This window comes from Coturnix japonica, chromosome 28 (genome assembly GCF_001577835.2).
Source record: "Coturnix japonica isolate 7356 chromosome 28, Coturnix japonica 2.1, whole genome shotgun sequence".
Taxonomy (NCBI): Eukaryota; Metazoa; Chordata; class Aves; order Galliformes; family Phasianidae; genus Coturnix; species Coturnix japonica.
Genome location: NC_029543.1, coordinates 652863 through 671822, shown reverse-complemented (window position 1 = coordinate 671822; position 18960 = coordinate 652863). Strand labels below are relative to the sequence as shown.

Here is an 18960-nt window from a genome sequence, read left to right as displayed (position 1 = left end):
CTGGAAAAGAAGGGAGGGTTTGATCAGCCCTGGGCTGGGCTTCTCCTGTCCGTGTTGGGATGGCAGTGACAAAGACAGTGAGGTCCAGAGAAGGACCCACCTCTTTTCCCAGCAGCAATAGGATGGAGGTGATGCTGTTATGGTGTTGTTCCAGGGGAGGTGTTTGAGAGCCATGGGGAGGTGGCACCTGAGGCCATGGTCAATGAGCTCAATGAGATGGGCTGGGGTTGGTCTGGGGATCTGAGAGGTGTTTTCCAGCCTTAATGGCTCTATGGACCATCAGTGGGAGCGGTGGGGATGGGCTGATGGATGGACTCGCTGGTCTCAGATGTCTTTTCCAACCTCAGTGGTTCTATGAGCTGGATGGAAAGGGGAAGCGACGTGCACATCCCATCCACCACCTTCAGAATGCCATTGGCCCTGCAGGGTCCATCTGTCTGTGACATCCTGAGCAGGGACACAGATGGGGGCTCTGACAGCTCAGTGCTGGAAGGGCTGGGCAAGGCCCTGGGGGCTAAAGATGGGAGAGGAGACAGGGCAGAGCAGCTCTCCTTCCTGCAGAATGGCCAGAGGTTGACGCAAGTTCCAGGAGAGAATGTGAGGGTTTGAGGAGGGGAAACCCAGCGTGAAATTCTGAACATACAGAAACTGTGAGCAACTGGAGGGAACAGGATGCCTGCCCTGTTCTCAGAGCTTCCACTCATTCCTGTCTGCCACAGGGAGGAGGTGGCTGGAAGCTGCTCCAGCCCTGGCTCTGTGTGCCCACACACTCCCTGCCCTCACCTGGAGGAGCTGATGCCACCACGGCACCGTGGGGAAAGCAAGAAGGATCCACAGCTCTACAGTCTGCTGACAGCTCCTATCAACCAGCACATCAGCGAATGAAGGGCCTGCAACTGCTGCAGCTGCTTATCTGCGGCTGTGAGACAAATCTCTGTTGCTTTGTCACGTCAGGGTTTTCCTTGCTGCTCTGCCTGCAGCAGACTTTGCACGAGAATGACGGCTCTTTGCTCTAGAAGGGGCAGCAGGGAAAGTGCATTTCCCAGCACTCAGCATCAGACCCGATTCGTCATCAGCGAAGGAAGGAACTGCCACTTTGGGCCATAACCCCTCCCATAGGGCTGGAGGGTGGGCAGCATCCCAAACCCGCATCCCTCCCCCATCCACAGATGCTGGATCTGGGCAGCATCTTTCTGAGCCCTCACATCCCAGCTGCTGGAGGAGCAGTGAAAGGTTGTTTCATGGGGAACCACATGTGGATCCAAGTCTATTAGAGCCCAGTGGAGAAGTGTGAAGTCCAATGGAAGCAAGCTCAGTAGAGACAAGGCTGGTAGAGTAGAACTAAGCCCAGCAGAGCCCAGTAGAATGGAAGGGAATCGTTCAGCTGGGAGGGATGTACCAGGATCACTGAGTCCAATGTCCTGATCACTTCAGGGCTGATCAAAACTCAAAGCACTTTATGATGGGCATTGTCCAACAGCTTTGCACTGAGGGCCTCATTGGGAAGCCTGGTCCGTGTCTGAGCAGCCAAACTGGAAAGAACACATAGAGGGGTGCTGGTTTCCAGGGCTCCAAAGCAGCAGAGCAGGGAGCTCGTGGTGCCAGCAGTGACGTTGTTCCTTGCCCTCAGCCGGCCATAATGAACGTGCTGTATTGGGGGTTGCTCCTTGGGCTCCAAGAAGCAGCAGGAAGAACCTCATGGCACTATTGGAGTTGGTACATCACGTCAAAGAGAGCTTGGTTTTGCACGGCTCGTGATAACATCGAGAGATGCAAAGGATGTTGTTGCAAAAAACAACAACACAAGCTGCAGGGGAAGGCAAGGTGATGGGGTGGGCGTGCTCCCTACAGCCCCCAGCTTAGAGGCAAAGGGATAATGCTGCCTTTGGGTCCAGGAGGGCTCCAGGTGCCCCAAACCCGCCCCAAATGGAGGTGGGTTGTTGCCCAAAGCCGCCTGAATTCCCCTCTTGGATCGCTGAGGTTTGCACTTTGCAGGCAGATTAATCAGATCAAGTGCGACCTCTGTGGTTTCCTGGAGTCTGGTCTCAGGGTATAAATCCTTCCTGAGGGCAGGAAGAGACCCCACTCACAGCCTCAGCCCTGGGCGTCCTGGAGGCCATGCAGCACCCACAGAGGCTCCTGCTGACCGTCCTGCTGCTGGCGTGGCCCCTGGACACAGCTGGTGGGTAGGAGGCTGTGGGGTGGGACATGGGGTCCATACGCCCCACATCCCCACGGCCCCATCCACCCCTTCATCCCTGCAGGTCGTTCCTGGAGCCGGTTGGAGCGTGGGGGCCGGGCTCTGGCTCAATCCAGGCCCTACATGGCTTATCTGCGGGGGAACGGTGGGTTCTGCGGGGGCTTCCTGGTGGCCCCCGGGTGGGTGATGACGGCCGCACAGTGCTTCAGGTGAGCCCTGGGACGTGGGCGATGGATCCCAAATGGGGGTGGGACGGCTGAGCGGGCAGGGGGAGGTTGTGGGGCCGGCGTGATGCTGTGGGGTGAGGCTGTGGGGCACTATGGGGTGAGCTGCAGGAGCTGGGGCTGAGCTGGAGCTCCGGTCTTGTGTCTGTACCCCACACTTGGGGGGTAAAACCATCAGAACCCAACAGCCCACAGCTCTATGGAAAGGGGCTGCCCCGGCCCCATAGTGACCCCTGCTCCCCCTGGGCAGCCCCTGCTGCACGTGGACCCACCGAGCTCAGCTGAAGCTCTGGGGGCAGATAACGCCCTCAGGCTCAGCAATAGGGATCCATCAGCTCCCATCAGCGCCCAGCTGACCCAACCCACGTCCCCAGGTCAGTTGTGCAGCTGATGACCCCCCTGTGCTCCCTCCCAGCCGCAGCCCCACGAGCGTCATCCTCGGAGCCCGCGACATCCAGACGAAGGAGGAGAGCTGGCAGGAGCTGCAGGTGCAGGGATATCACTGCCACCCCGACTACAGGAGGCCCCAGTGGGGGCACGACATCCTGCTGCTGGAGGTACCGCGGTGCTGGGGCCGGGGGGGGGGGACAGGGCAGCACTGAAAGGCAGAACGTCCATCTCCATCTCTGCGCTTTGTGCCCCCAGCTGAAAAGCAAAGCGACCATCAATGAGCGCGTGAAGCCCATCTCCTTCTCCAGCACAAACGCTCACAGAGGGGCGCTGTGCAGCGTGCCCGGGTGGGGGCGCGGAGCCCCCGATGCCGCCCTCCGTGAGGCCAATGTCACCATCAAAAAGGAGAGGGAGTGTGTCAGCATCTACCCCGGCCTCACCGAGGACGTTCTGTGCGCCACCAGCGGCAGCAGCGGCGCCCCCGATGAGGTCGGTGCGATGGGACCCCGGGGGGGGGTTGGCTGCGTCCCGTGCTGCCCCCAGGCCGGGCTCTGCCCTTTGAAAGCTCCGTCCCCACCCGCTCGTGGCTGTTCCTCACTCTTCATCCTCTGACAGAGCTACACCGGGAGTCCCCTGGTGTGCAACAACAAAGCCTACGGGATCTACTCGTACCCCTACGGGCAGCACGTGTCGTTCTACACCAACATCGCGACCTACGAGTCCTGGATCAAACGCGTCATGAAATCCTGAGGGGCAGCAGCTCACCCCGACGTTCTCCATCCCCCCCCATATCACAGCCCCATTTGCAGGGTGGGCTGCGAACCCAATGGGGGGCTGCGGCTCTGGGGACCCAGCGAGCTCCTCCCCCCCCCCCGCCGTGCAGCCGGTTCCATTCACCGCCCCGTTGTGCCATCCCCCATCCTCCATCCTCCCTCCATCACCTCCCCGCTCCCTTCACCCCCCTCCCGCTCTGTTGTAGTAAAGACACAAAGCCAATAAAGTGCATCAGCTCTGAGCTCCTGTTCCCTGCGGTGACGCGGATCTGGGGGCGACCTTTGGCTGCAGCCCGGCGATATGGGGGGGGTCCCCAAAGCTGCACCCTCTGCTTCACCCCCCAATGATGCAGCAGTGAGGCAGAGCTGCAGAGCACGGTCTGAACGCACCGAGCTCTAATGGTGAGGGATGTTGCTCTGTGTGTCCCATCGCAGCTCGGAGGGGCGGCCCGATGTTCCCTTCCATCCCCCCCGACCCCAGTTCATCGCCCCGTGTTGGAGCAGCGCGGTGCAGCGCCGTGTTCCCCACGCTCACAGTGCCCCCTTGGGGTGCTCCGAGCACCCGGCTCCGCTGCCGGCGCCGTGGGAAGGAGGACGAGAAAAAGCAGCGCGACTTTTAGGAACAAAATTTATTCCAATTTCAAACAGAGAATTGATTTCCAGGAGAAAGATATGAAAATCCATTCCCAGCGGGTATTTCCGCAGCGAAGGGTTTGGAGCCCGGCGGTCGGAGTTGGACCGGAACAATCCCGGTCCAACCTGGAATGAGGCAGTTTGGAGCCTGAATCGGACCTGACAGCGGGCAGCGCGATCCGAACCCCCCCGACCCGACCCGACCCGACCCGACCCTCCTCCCCCCCACCGCAACACGCACAACACCACATGCATCGCAAACGACAAGGTTTAAAAACAGCGGGTGAGAGGGGAGCTCCTGTGTGGGTGGGTTTGGTTGTTTTACCATCTATTTAATCCCCCCTTTCTTTCTTCTTCCCCCCCCCCCCCCCCCATCATACAGGATAACGCTGAAACCACCTTAAAACAGCATCCGAGTGGAACCAAACCAAAGCATCCCCACCACGTTGGCACTTGTAAAGAATCTCCGGCACTAGGAAAGGAAAATTGGGGGGGGGGTGTTGGCACAAAGCGGAACCGGGGGCTGTGATGCTGAACTGGGCTCAGTGCGACCCACAGCTCCTGGTTGTGGTGGTGGTGGCTGCCGTCGGGATCTCTCTTTGTTATTTCTGATATATAGATTTATATATATATTTATATATATATAATATTTATTATTATTAAAAACAAAAATTAAAACACAGAGGGGAAAAAAAAAAGGGGGGGGGGGGGGGGGAAATAATAATAAAAACGGACAAAACCAACCCGACCCCCATTGGAAGGCAATGCTGATGTGGGAGGGAGCAACAGCAGAGCAAAGAACCCGGCTCTGGGTTGGGGGGGGTTGGGGGTGGTCCTCAACTCATCCACTTCAGGTTCCCCCCTGGGAATGGAGCCGGGGGGGGCTCCCAGCAGCGCAGTGCCAGCCCTCCATGGGGATGGGGGGGTTAAAAGGAGCCCGGCGCTGTGCTCTGCGTGGGACAAAGCGGGTCTGGGTGCAGATGAAGGTGAGAGGAGCCCCTGGGAGGGAGGAACCTCTCCAGAATGGATCTTTGTGGCGTAAAGATCAAAAACCAACCGGACAAACAAAGAAAGGAGCGATGAAAACTGAAGCAACTGGGTCAATGCGAAGCTGTGACACACGGGGACCCCCCGGCCAACATGGGGGGATGCAAAGAGGAGCTGCCCCAAAGAAGGGCAGCCTGGGTTTAGTGTTACCAAAGCGAAGCTGTGCAAAACACCCCCCTGTGCTGCCTGCAATGAGACAAAACCCCGCAGCACGAGGCGGCTCTGGTCGGCCTGGCGGGTTTGGACCCGATGCTGCAGGTTGGGATTGGAACAGAAGCATTTGTGACGGCTGGAAGATGCAGCCCCAGAGCTGGACCAGGTCCCCCCATCCCTATTCCCTGCCTTGTGCTGCAGTTGCCCTCCAGGCCACCAATGTGAGCACCTGGGATGCACCAAAGTGCTGCATCCCGAGCAGAGTTTGCTGTGCAATGCAGCACCGCCTCCACGTCACCTCCTGCTGCAGCAGCTCAACCAGCCCTGACCCCGCAGCCACCACCAGCACAACGACCCCGTGGGTCCTATAGGGGGGATCCACGCTGCTCCGAGGAGCAAACGCAGCAGCACACGCTGGGGAACGCACACAGAGCACCCACCATCCTGCCCACGTCCCAACGGCCGCGAGCAGCAGCTCTGCTCCTTCCTCAAATCCACAACCTGGGAACTCTTAGCAAGGCAGACACCGCATGGCACGGAGCAATAGACAAGGCTTGTGTGCTGCTAGCAGCAAGAGAACAACGAGAGGCTGGAGCTGAGCAATGCAGCCCCAGCCCCAGGGATGGATGCTGAGCTCTGAGAGCTGCGGGCAAACCGCCCTCATAGTGTGTTGGGGGGATGGTGTGTGTGATAGAATGGGGCAAAGAATTAAAACTAAGGAGAAAGAGAGAGAAAAAGAGCTGAGAGGTAACAGGGAGGCACGTCCCCATGCTCAGCTCCCATCCTTTGTGGTCCATGAGCAAAACAAGGCTCTGTGCTGCTGGCCATGCGCAGCATCAATGGCTGCACAGTGAGATCACGGCCTGCAGGACTTTATGATCGATAAGGGAAGGAAGAAAAGGCAGCAACCGAGAAGCCCAACAGCTGCAGGGTGGAGAAGCAATGGCCGATCTTTGCTTTTTGGGTGTGTTTTGCCTTTTTTTGTGGGTTGGGGTTTTTTTGCACTACAGTCAGAGCTGCTGGTGCTCCCCAATGTCCCATCAGAGTGAAGCTGGGGAAGGGGATGGGAGGGGGGAGCAAGCAGGGTTAGCAAATGACACCGAGGGCAGCCTACAGCACAAGGCAAAGGAGCAGCAGCACCCCACCTCCCATAGAGCGGCGCCTTCAGCACCCGGCTGGGATGTTCTTTCTCCTCCGGGAATGAAGAGGGGAAAAAACAAAGGAAAAGGGGTTAAAAGCAACGGGAACCGAAAAGAAAGAAGCTGGAGATGAGGTGGCCGCGGCTGCTTGGCAACAAGGAAGAGGTGAGCAAAGTGCTGAAGGAATGAGGCGTATCCCCATCAACGGTGAAATCAAAGCGGTTTGGTACAAACAGGGGCCGGGCTGGCAGCGCACACGGATCGGCCACCAGGAGAAACAGCATCAACTCCAACCTTCCTTCCTTGGGGCTTTTTTGTGGGTATTTTTTGTTTCCTGTCGTGTTTAAAATTAATTCTTTTTTTTTTTTTTTCTTTTTTTTCTTTTTTTTTTAGTGGGGGGGGATTTGGGATGGGAGGGGTGGGGGATTCTTTGCTTTACACCAACGCTGCCGTTCCGAGGGGGTCAAACCAGGTTGTATTCCTTCAGGTTGAGCTGTAGGATGGTGTCCTTCACGGCCGCAAAGACGAAGCGGATGTTCTCCGTGTCCGTGGCACACGTGAAGTGGGAGTAGATGATTTTGTCGCTGTCTGGGTTCAGATCCACAAACATCTTGAGGATGAACTCGCGGGCTGCCTGCGCGTCCCTCTGCGGGCCTGCAGCAAACAAACAGCACTGAATGGAGCTACGTGAGCACTGTGATTCCATGAACACAGGATTTGGTGTAACCCCACCTTAACACCTGGATTCACTGACACCCCCCTGGAGTCGGGCTGTACCTTTCATTTTAATACATAAATTAATCTCACGCTCTCAAGGATGTGAGTGAGTGTTATTAAACAAAGCTCATCCTCAGCCAACTCCATCCTCACCGCCCTCTTAACTCAAAGGAGCCCAAAACTGCAACTCCTGCCTCTATTTACTCGGTGCTGCTGTCAGCTCCTCAGGAAAAATCACCTCCTCTGAGTCACTGTGCTGATATTCCTTCCCCAGTATTGGTGTTCTCACACTCCCTGCAGCACGGAGCATCTCCTGGGAGGTGGTCCTGATGGGCTCCCTCCCACTCACAGCCACACAGTGCTCCTGCAGCAGCCACAGCCCTCATTCAGATGAAAGGGACACGGCTGTGTGTGCTCCAGCTGTTTGACCCATGAGATCCCAGACTGCTGCACAGCCCCGATGTGGTGATTTCAGGGCTCCCTCTGACAGCAGGGGGCACGAGACTCCCAGAGTGGGAGGATGAACCATCAGGAGCGATTTCATTTGCCATGTGAAAGCAGCAAAGCGCCCTGTTTGCCAAGCTGCAGCTCTTCCTTCCATGCACTTCTGAAGATGCACAACAACAGTCGGCACATGACAGCGTGGAGAGGAGCTGCCTGATCTCATTCCCCACTGCACGTCATTGCTTTCAGCCCCGTGCTGATGTGTTAATACACAACCCCAAATGTCGAGGTGTTCCCTTTGAAATTAAAGAGGTTTCCCTCCAATCTCTAAATCTGAGCTTTCTTTAGACGAGAATCCAACCAATACAACCCCCCCCCTCCTTCTAAACATAGAAACCACTCACCATCAAACTCTGGGAAATAGTCAACGAGATGGGAATAGAGGATCTTGTCTTCCAACAGATCCTTCTTGTTCAGGAAGAGGATAACTGATGAGTTTTGGAACCAGGGATAAGTGATAATGGTTCGGAAGAGAGCTTTACTCTCTTCCATCCGGTTCTGAAACGAGAAAGTAGTTTATAAAGACGAGGATTAAGGTGCCCTTGTGCTGCCCGCAGCAACAGCCCAGCTCCTGCACACAGAACACTTTGGGCTCATTTAGAGCAGCTAAATGGAAAGAAAATGTAAAGTCTGATGAACTCCAGCCTTGTCTGATGGGCAAATCATTAATATCAGAGATATTTATAAGTCATTTCACACCTTGCACAGTTGTATGAGAGAACTGGTGTGGCACTGTGTGAGCTGCCACATGTTTTCATCCCTATGAGATGAACCAATGCCCACTTTCACTTTCTGGCATTATTTTTAATCTAGCAGCAGGTGTCAAAATTGAGTGCTGCCATTTCAGGGGCCGGGCATTAAGAGAACAGCAGCCACAGCACAAAGGGAATCGAGCAAGGAAAAGAGGAAAGCAGGAATAGGGAATTCTAAGAGCATCCCCTTGAATTGCACAGCGCCTTCTGAGACAAACAGGGCTCAGCAATTTCAGGGTAATTCCACATTATTGGAGAAGCACAGATAATGTGAACGTACGATTTATTCCCTTTCTCAGGGACGTGGTGATCCATCGAGGCTCGTTTCTCCTCACAAGAGGAAGAGCTGGCAGCCAACTATTCTTACTAACCCAGCACTTTGTTACCAGCCTCCCAGAAGGCACACAGACATCCTTCCTTCCCCACCACCCCCCTGCGAGGCTCCTCCCTTTGCCTTACCTCATTATCAGACTCCACCAGAACTTGGTCATATTCACTAAGTGCTACTAAAAACATGATGGAAGTCACATTTTCAAAGCAATGGATCCACTTCCTCCGTTCTGATCTCTGACCTCCGACATCCACCATTCTGGGGAATAGAAGAACACAGAAACAGCTGCAATTCTCCATCTGAATGCAGAGGACCAGCATTAAAAGTGACCAAATGCCACTCTGCCATTCAGGATAACCCAGCACAGGGATGTAACAACACGTGCCTGCTAATATCAGGCTCCCCAAATATCCCATTTCAGACAGACATCAAGCAGTAACAGTTACACAGCCTGGCTCCTCAGCTCTGAGTGCCACCCATGCAGTAAATGCTGCAGTTACTTGGTGAGACCTGAAGGTATGAGTGCTACGAACCTGCATCCATTTCACAGGGGACCAAACCAGAGAGAGTAATTTTGGTACATCTGTAATTGAATGGATTCAGAGATGGGATGCAGGCTTCTTTAATTCCTCTTTTGTAATGGCAGTGCTGTGGTGGAGATGGGAAACCAGCAGCAGAGAAACAGGGAGGAAAATTGCTTTTGCATGTCACTGTGCCCTCGAATGCCATGCTCATTTCCTGGCTTAACCACATATTGCTGCTGCAGCAGAGGCAGCGAGTTTGGAGGGCACAGCAAACCATCTCTGAGGGCATCACACACAAGAGGAAGGCTCTTATGAAGGAGAAACAACAGCCAGAGCTGCTCGAGCAATGCACCCTCGAAGGCAAATCCATCTCAAGCCAAGTGCCACCCACAGCACATCCCCCCACCAGCAGCTCAGCAGCCCCACGAGCCTCCAATTCAGCAGGTCCTGCTTCCTGATGGGCAATGTTTCCTCTCGGAGCTTTCCTTCAAGATAAAACGTGGCACCATCCCCTTCCAGCACATCCTTCACATCATCACAGCGCACACACAACCATTCAAGCCTCGCAGCTCAGCAGCTGGACTCTAAAGCAACACAGAACCCATCCTTCCCCAAACCGAATCACTCTCCTCTCAGTTCAGCTGTAACACAAACACACCCTCAGTACCTGAAGATAATATTCTCTAGGTCAAAGGGGTACTCTATGATCCCGGTCGTAGGAACTCGAACCCGTAGCACATCTTGCTGAGTTGGTAGATATCCTGGGGTAGCAATACGATCCACGTCGCTGAGATAGCTACAGGAAACACAGGAACAAAACAAGCAGCACTACCTCAGGTTGCAGCACAAACATCAGCTTTAAACACTGCTCAGTCTGCCCCCAGCCTAGTGAGAGTGACTGGAGGGATCTGAAATGTGACCTAAATGTGTCTTTGGGGAGCAGGAATTTGGGAGCCATCCCAACAGAGGCATTAAGGATGACTCTGAGGATGCTTCTGTTTCAGTATGAGGATGCACCTGAGGTTATTTGTTATGAAGGGATCTGTGTTAACAGCTGGAGGTGGAACAGTCCTCATTTCTCTGCACTTAGATTTTGTTGTCTATAAGTTAATATCTGTGTAAGGCCAGTGGGAAGAGAAAACAAGCCATATCTCACTGCCCAAGAGCCACAGCCACACAGATGGCACCAAGCAGAGATTCCACCCTCACTTGTACCTAAAAGCAGATGTATGAGCACCTCCATCACCCACCAGAACACTCTGGGCTGATGGAGCCCACTGCCAAGATTCATCTACCCCAACAAAGACAACAATTTGTATTCAAGAAACTACGCAATGGAACCCAGTACAGTGTTCCTACCCTCTGAAACAAACTCTAACTCCACGAATAAGAAACCAGGCAGTTTCGAGTTGTTACAGCATCACCACTACGCGCTGCTGAGTACAACTTACTATTTAGCTGAATCAGAAAGTTGGTATTCTCTTCTTCTGTCATAACACTCCTGTATTCCAGGGTCGTTCCACAAGGTTTTAATTGCACTTACGTAGGGCTGCTCAAATGTCATGACCTTTTCTACATCCACTTCCCGGATCAGGACTGCGTTGGCCTGAAGATGGAAGAGCAAAAAACCACAGCAAAATAACTCTCAGGTGAAATAAACCCTTTCCTTACGGCTTCCAGGATCCCAATGTTGCTGGTAAATCACACAGATGACACCACAGCTCCAGTTTACCCAGAATTACTGTTACAATGAGAAACTAAAGTCCCTTGTGCTTGTTTTGCAGCAGTTCCCGAGGCTGGATGCCAATGTGAAGGACCCAACTGCAAAACTGCAGAGGAGGTGAAGCTGCAGAACCTCTTTGCAGGCACAAAGGACACCCCAGCCCTACAAGCAGCTCCCCAACACCAGCTCTGTGCTGCTGTGTGGCAGAACAGGTTAAATACGGCTCTGCTTTGAGATATGACACTGTGCATTCAAGAAGCAAAACCCTTAAAAAAACTATTTCTTGGTGCACCCTCAACAGGAACCACCCCCCCCTTCCCTAAATAACTACAATGTTAGACCAGAAATGACTGGAAAAGGTTCTCCCAGAGCCAAGACAGGTAAAGGCAAAGCACAGAACTGTGATTCAAGCAGAGGTTGAGACCAAACCCCTGCAAGAAAGGCAGCACCTTTGGCCAATGCTTATCACACATACTGATACCTTGCAGGAGCAGTGATCAAAGTGTTTGGGTGTGACAACAAGGCATCCAAAGGAAATAAAGCACAAGCAGCAACACTCAGTGCTTTAAATAAGTGCACAGGGCCCCTCTCCTGTATCGACTTCCAATTCCTTGCTCCCCTGTTTGCCATATAGAACAGTGTGCAAAGAACCCTGAGCAACATAAGGATTCCTGCCTCCAGGTGTAGGGCTGCCTGAGTCCTCACCCAAAGGCAGCGAATGGAGTCAGAGACCAACAGAACACCATAAAGAGCTGTTTTAAAGCACATAAAAGAAACGACACAGGGAAGAGTTGATGGAGGCTGGGATCACAATGCAGAAGGGCCCAAGCAAACAGAAACCTGGGAGCCAAACGCTGCTGTCCCCACAACATGCAGAAATCACGATAAACTTACCTTGTTCTGTTCGTATTTGTACAGAATCTTCAGGGTTTCCATGGCCCTGATCATGGACTGCATGGCAGTGAAGATGTTTTGATATACCAGCTTGGTAAAACCTTTTTTGTCCTCTTCAGAGTAGCCTGAGCCATGAATGATACGCATTTGCTTAATGAACGTGCTTTTCCCACTCTCCCCAGTGCCTGCAGGATGCAAAAGAAAGCATTAGTGGCCATGGCAAGCAAAGCTGGGTACGGAGAACAGCACGCCTGCATCCCACCACGCCTCCAAGCTCCTGCTGCTGGATCCAAGCGCTCACTGTCCATCCAAGCACTTCCCCAGCTGCAGAGGACAGGCTGGCAGCGCAGGGTGGACATCTTGTCCTTTGCTGCAGCCTCCTGAAGCAACGGCCGCTGCTTCTCCCAAATCTCACGTTACAGCCACTCCCCCCCGCTCTGCGTCAAAGGGCTCCGGGCCGTCACACCTGAGCTGCTCCCGGAGACTCCGTGATGCTCCAACCACGGTGGGACCGTGAGGGCAGCACAGCCGTGCAGCAAGGAGAGCTGCTCTTATAGCACACACATTGCTGGTGGGGGAGAGTGGGACACAGGAAAACCAGCCCTAAGGGAGAGAGGAGCTCAAGGAACGGCTCATCTGTCTGCCACCATCATGCAGTCGGCGCATCTGCCTGGAAACTGCAAGCAGCACGAGATGAAACGGCGTCTGCTCTCCAGGACTGAAATGGAAACCCTCACTGCTGAGCTGAGATATTCTGCACTAAGGGCTGCACATCGGGACTGCATCGTGGGGCTGCATTCTGCACATTGGGATTGCATTATAGGGCCACATTCTGCACACTGGAATTGCTTTGTGGGGCTGCATTCTGCACATTTGGGACTGCATTCTGGGGTTGCATTCTGCACATTGGGATTGCATTATAGGGCTGCATTCTGCACACTGGGATTGCATTGTAGGGCTGCATTCTGAACACTGGAATTGCATTCTGGGCTTTGCATTGTGGGGCTGCACTCTGGGACTGCATTCAGAGCTTTGCATTCTGGGCTTGCAAACTGCACGCTGCGATTGCATTCTGCACTCCAGGATTGTACTCTGGGCTTTGCATCCTGCACTCTGGGCTCACACTCTGGGGCTGCATCCTGCCCCCCATCCACCCCCAGCACCTCTTGGATCCTTTAGATATGACAGTGTTTAAAATGGTGCCCAACAGGGAGAACAAAGCCAGGCGTTGCTCACAGCTGTCTGTGCTGTGCCCTGCTGGTTCCTTATTGCACACGTTTAGTGCCCTGCAGGAGCCGGGTCCTAAGAGCAGATGGGAGGGCAGCCCAGCAGCAGTCATTGCAGCCCAGCCCCTGGCTGCTCACTTCCTGCAGCCGCCGGGCAGCTCCCAGCACTCCTACATTTATGGCCCCAGCAAAGCGTCGGTGAAGTCAGGAAAGCCAACAGCTTACATAAGGAGACAGTAGGAAGTTGGAAGGAAAACACGTCAGCAGGTGAAGTGGCTCGAGCCTTAATGAAGCTGGCTCCGCTCACTTGGTCTTCCGGGAAGTGCCCGGTGATTTCAGCTCCATCCAAACAAGGTGTGTGTCCCTTCCTCAGGGCACACAGGAACACAGGAACAAACACCTCACTTGTGCTGAGCAAACCAGGCTGCAGCCCACAACCAGCAACATCCACCTTCCAACCCAACATCCAGCTGCAGGACGCTGAATCCAAAGACACAGCTCCTTTAAACACCCCCAATTAACACCCACCTCATTAAGCAGCCCAGCCTTTATTGGGTGTCCAGCTACAAACACACACACTGGCAGAGCCCTGGCTCTCACCCCAGCCCAAGCAGAGCTGGGTGCACCAAAGCAGATCTCACCACCAGCTCCCCAATGACTCGCCCAGCACCAGCCTGAGAAAGCAAACAAATAAATAAGCCCAAATAAAAGCAGCGAGCGTATAAATAGAAGCGGCGTGTTTAAAATAAACAGGCAAACTCTCCCCCATCTCCACCAACAGACTGAGCTGCTTTTTGTCGGCGAGGTTGGAAATGAACATCCCAACCAGCGGCGGCTCCATCTCAAACAACAAACTGCTGCAAACACAGGGGGGGGAACTGGAAACCGAAATACTCTGTGGTTAGGTGTGCTGCGGTGAGAAAGACTTCCTTGCCTCTCACCACAGCGACCAGAAGGGAGGAAAGGAAAAGCATTTTGATAGTGAAAACATGAAGCAAACCTCAGCGGCGTTCACCTGCTTCAGGGCTGCCCGCACACACAGCTTCCTGCTGCTCCATCAGCGCCTGCCTTCATGTTATTACCTGGGGTTTTTTGGGTTGCTTTTGGTTTTTAAAGCTGCCTCCTGCCTTTGTGTGGCCCATCAATAATGCACAGCATCGCTGCGACGTCACCCGCTCTGCTGAGCGCCGCCTCCTGCACTGTACGGCTGCAGAAACCCTTTGGGATGGCAAAGCACAAAGCGAGGGGCTGAACTCAGTGCAATCCTGCCAACACGTGGGAGCAGCACAGCTCCCCCCCAGCACCAGCACCCCCCAATGGGCACATGTAAATCCAACCCCAGTAACCCCGATGTTAGACCAGTGCTCAATGATGAGCCATTGCAGGGGGATTTTGTATGCAGCGTTCTCGCCCCCCTGTTGCCATCCCTGTTAAAAAGGCCAATGATGAGCAAAGGGCAACATCTAATATCTTCAAATTAGAGCCTCTCATTACTGGGTTAACTGCCGGACAGCAGCGTTACCCCTCACTGCTCCTGACCCAACAGCTGCCATTGAGAAGCAAAGCCACCACTGCTTCAGCAATGGGAAACTCCTTCCACATCCACACCCTGCTCAGGTTGATGGGAGCTGGGAAAAGCCCTCTGATATCAATGCAGGGAAGAGCTCCACCTCAGCCCGAGACAGCAGGAACACACACAAGCAGATCTCCTTAATGGAGATGGAAGGCAACAGCATAAAGTGGGTGATGTGCAGAGCTGCACCCACTGAAAGCAAACAGCATGAAGGGCTTCACCCCCCAACCATGCTCTAAGGCCTGTTGTTACTGGGGGAGCAACATTCCCTTATCAATCTGGGGAGGTTCTGGTTGCTTGGTTTGTTTGCAAACGATGCTTCAGGGAAAAATACAGATATATGTGTGTGTATATATATATATAAAGGTTTCTTGAGCATCTTCCATTTCTTTTCTAAGTGCGATCTTTAGATCCAGTGGGATCATCTTAACCCAGATCAGCCTATAGCTCCAACCTATTTTGAAACAACTGCTTCTTTGGGACCGCGTGAAGGAAGCGTCACAGCTCCGTGCTGTCCTCCACCATCAGAAACTGACCCCGAGCCTCCAGAGCCCCCATTAGCACCCAAAGCAACACCCACCCAACAGCAACCGCCGTGCAATGACACCGCTGGCACCCCCAGGATGGGGCTTCACCGAACCAATGCAAAGCTCTGTGCCTGCTCATGCACCTCATCCTTCACCTGTGCCTCCATGCAGACCCGGAGTGAATGATTCCAACCATCAGATTCACTTTCCTGTTTCCTACCCCCCGTTGGAAGCACGGCAGCGTTCCAGCAGCACAACACAGACACACACGTGGGAACGGTGCCCATATAGAACCACCAGCAGAGCTTCCTTCGTGGCTCCCGGGATGCCAGCACTGCTCCCTGCCCCGGAGGAACGGCCGAGAGCTGCTCAGATGCTCCTGCAGTCGCTCACCTCCAGACCTCGCCCAAACCCGAGCAGACAACGTGCTGCACGGCTCCATCCCCAGCACACGCCATTTCCTGCTCTCACACCGCTCTGTATCCCCGTGGGTTTACTGTCAGCACCACAGGGCACCTCCCACCCCCCCCCCAGGGCAGCCCCCCGTGGCCCCACACATCCCCACAGCCCATTTTTCACACATGTGCAGCAGTGGCCCTATCCCCCAATCCTTATCCCATCCCATATCCCCTATCTCTATGCCATCCTCCATTCCTTATCCCTATCCCATCCCCTATTCCCCATCCCATCCCCTATTCCCCATCCTATCCCCTAATCCCCATCCCATCCCCTATTCCCCATCCCATCCCCTATTCCCCATCCCCAGAATCACAGGGGTTGGAATAGACCTCATGAGATCATTGATCCCAACCCCTACTAAAGCAGATACTCCACAATAGGTTGCACAGCCGGGCATCCAGATGGGATATGAACATCCACAGAACACCATTCCCTATCCCCTAACCCCCATTCCCTGTCCCCTATTCCTTATCCTCTACCACCCATCCCCTGTTCCTTATCTCTTACTCCCCATTCCTCCATTCCCTATATTCTATTCCTCATCCCCTCTGCCCTATTCCCTATTCTTTATTCCCCATTCCCTATCCCCACATTGTATCCCCCATCCCTTATCCCTATCCCCTATTTCCTATTCCCTCACTCCCTCTCCCTTACCCCTCTCCCTTATTCCCTATCTCCCATTCCCAACCCTGTATCTCTCTCCCATCCCCATCCTCTATCCCTTAACCCCCATCCATCCCCCATTCCATACCTTCTATTCCTCATCCCCTCTGCCCTATTCCCTATTCTTTATTCTCCATTCCCTATCCCCTCTTCACATCCCCCATCCCTTATCCCCATCCTCTATTTCCTATTCCCTCATTCCCTATCCCTCACCCCTCTCCCCCATTCCCTATCGCCCTGTATCCTCCCATCCCCATCCCCTATCCCTTAACCTCCATCCATCCCCCATTCCATACCTTCTATTCCTCATCCCCTCTGCCCTATTCCCTATTCCTTATTCCCCCATCCTCTCTTCACATCCCCCATCCCTTATCCCTATTCCCTCCCTATCCCTCACCCCTCTCCCCTATTCCTTATCCCCCATTCCCTATCGCCCTGTATCCTCCCATCCCATCCCCCATCCCTTATCCCCCATCCATCCCCATTTCCCCCTCTCACGCCCATTTACCCCCATTATCCCCGTTCCGCTCGGTTCCCCCCTCACCCAGCAGCAGCAGTTTCAGCTCCCTCCTCGCGTCCCTCTTGTCCCTCCGCAGCTGTTTCTCGATCTCGGCGTTGATGCGTTTCGACTCCTTCACCTCGTCGCTCAGGCAACACGCCATCATGGACTCCAGAGTCATGGTCCCAACGCCTCCAGGACGCCGCCGTCCTCCCGGCGCCGATCACCGCTCGCTCCTCACGGCCGGGACCCCCCGGCCCGGCCCGGCCCCGCCGCCCCTTCCTTTCCCTTCCTTTATCCCTTCCCTTCCGTTCCCCTCCCCGTTGTCCGCCCGGCCCGGCCCGGCCTGGCCCCGACCCGACCCCGCGGCCGGGCCCAGCAGCAGCAGCGCGGCCGCCGTCCCTGAGCGCGCTGCCCCCGCCCGGCCGCGCCGCCCGCCGCTCCCCGCCCGCCCCGCACGGCCCCGCCGAGCAGCAGCAGCGGCGCAACCCAACCCACTGCCGCCGAAAACAAGCGGTGACTGACGGCTCCCGCGGCCAATGGGAGAGCGCGGCGAGATGGAGGGCGGGGCTTCACCAGCGAGTGGGCGGGGCTCCGTGCTGACCGGGGAGCAGGTTTGGTTGGCCCGGCAGGGGGCGGGGCGAGACCAGGGCGGGGCGGCGCCGCGGGGCATTGTGGGACGGCGGAGCACCGGGCGGACACGGGGCGGCGCTTCCGGCTGCCAGGCCCGGCCCGGCCCGTTGTAGGCCATGGCGGTTCGGTTCGGTCCCGTGTAGGCCATAGCAGCCCGGTTCGGTCCCGTGTAGGCCATGGCGGTTCGGTTCTGTCACACTCTAGGCCATGACGGCCCGGTTCGGTCCGTTGTAGGCCATGGCGGTTCGGCCCGGTGCGCTGTAGGCCATGACGGCCCGGTTCGGTCCCGTGTAGGCCATGGCGGTTTGGTTCGGTCCCATGTAGGCCATGGCGGCCCGGTTCAGTCCCACTGTAGGCCATGGCAGTTTGGTTCCATGTAGGCCATGGTTCCCGGTTTGGTTCCGTGTAGGCCATGGCGGTTCGGTTCCGTGTAGGCCATGGTGCCCGGTTCTGTCCCGTGTAGGCCATGGCGCTCTGTGTGCCCTCAGGCTGCAGGGCTGGCTGGCTGTTGGCAGGTGCTGCAGTTCCCTCCGGGAGCTTTGAGCACAGGGTGCTGCTTTGCTCACCTTCCTTGGGCACAAACAACTCAAAGCTTTAAGGGCCAAACGCTGCAGAAGTTTCCTCGATAGATAAAGAAATAAGTAAATAGGAACAAAACGTCCATCCACACTCTGTGTGTTCTTACACCTGTTCTGATGGATCCTGCTTGGACCATCAATGTAAAGCACCAAAAACACAGCTCCTAAGGGACGACAGGCTGCTGGTCTCCTCCCTTCTGGTCTCAGTGCTGAGGGACTCACCCACAAAGCACAAGATCTGGGATTTCCCTCCTCTTGGTCAATGATGTGCACGTCCCTAACCCCAGCCTTCATTTCCCTGCCCCACACACATCACACTGTGCCTGTAGACTTCATGTTCCTTTCCTTGCCTTTCTCTGCCTGCCATCCCATCACACCCACAGCACGTCACCTCCTTCCAGGCCGTTCCTGCTGCTCTCCATCCTCCGCTGCTGGCTTCTGACCAGAGCTGCCTGCCCGAGCAGGGACATTCCTGCCCATCTGCTCAGCCCTGCCTCTGTTTTCCAGCAGGGTGTGGGATCCTCGTGCTTTTCTGTGGCTCCTTAAGTTCTACATGGAGAACTTCACGAGCGGGACTTCCCAGCAGATGGGTGACCCCGCACACAGCAGCGGGGTTGATATTAGATATTAGATATTAGATATTAGATATTAGATATTAGATATTAGATATTAGATATTAGATATTAGATATTTGATCACCCTTGTCCCTTTTAGCCCAGGCCATTCCATGATCCTGTGATCTTCACGGCTCCCATTTGCAGCAGTTAAGAATGGGAGCTCCCAACCCTTGCAAAGGAA

General features: G+C 54.9%; 2 protein-coding genes across 2 annotated transcripts; one reads left to right on the top strand and one right to left on the bottom strand.

Moving 5' to 3' along the window:
* The first annotated feature begins 70 nt into the window (after positions 1-70).
* Positions 71-3829, top strand: LOC107325410 (granzyme E-like). Its single transcript, XM_015886235.2, has 5 exons — positions 71-2182; positions 2265-2409; positions 2840-2981; positions 3070-3303; positions 3430-3829. The coding sequence occupies exons 1-5, from the start codon at positions 2119-2121 to the stop codon at positions 3562-3564; spliced, it is 720 nt and encodes a 239-aa protein (XP_015741721.1). The 5' UTR covers positions 71-2118; the 3' UTR covers positions 3565-3829.
* A 369-nt stretch (positions 3830-4198) lies between these two features.
* Positions 4199-17257, bottom strand: GNA11 (G protein subunit alpha 11). The gene is made up of 7 exons (XM_015886662.2): positions 16997-17257; positions 12005-12189; positions 10839-10993; positions 10055-10183; positions 8992-9121; positions 8125-8278; positions 4199-7213 (listed from the first exon to the last, which is right to left on the bottom strand). The coding sequence occupies exons 1-7, from the start codon at positions 17130-17132 to the stop codon at positions 7023-7025; spliced, it is 1080 nt and encodes a 359-aa protein (XP_015742148.1). The 5' UTR covers positions 17133-17257; the 3' UTR covers positions 4199-7022.
* Between the last annotated feature and the right edge of the window lie 1703 nt (positions 17258-18960).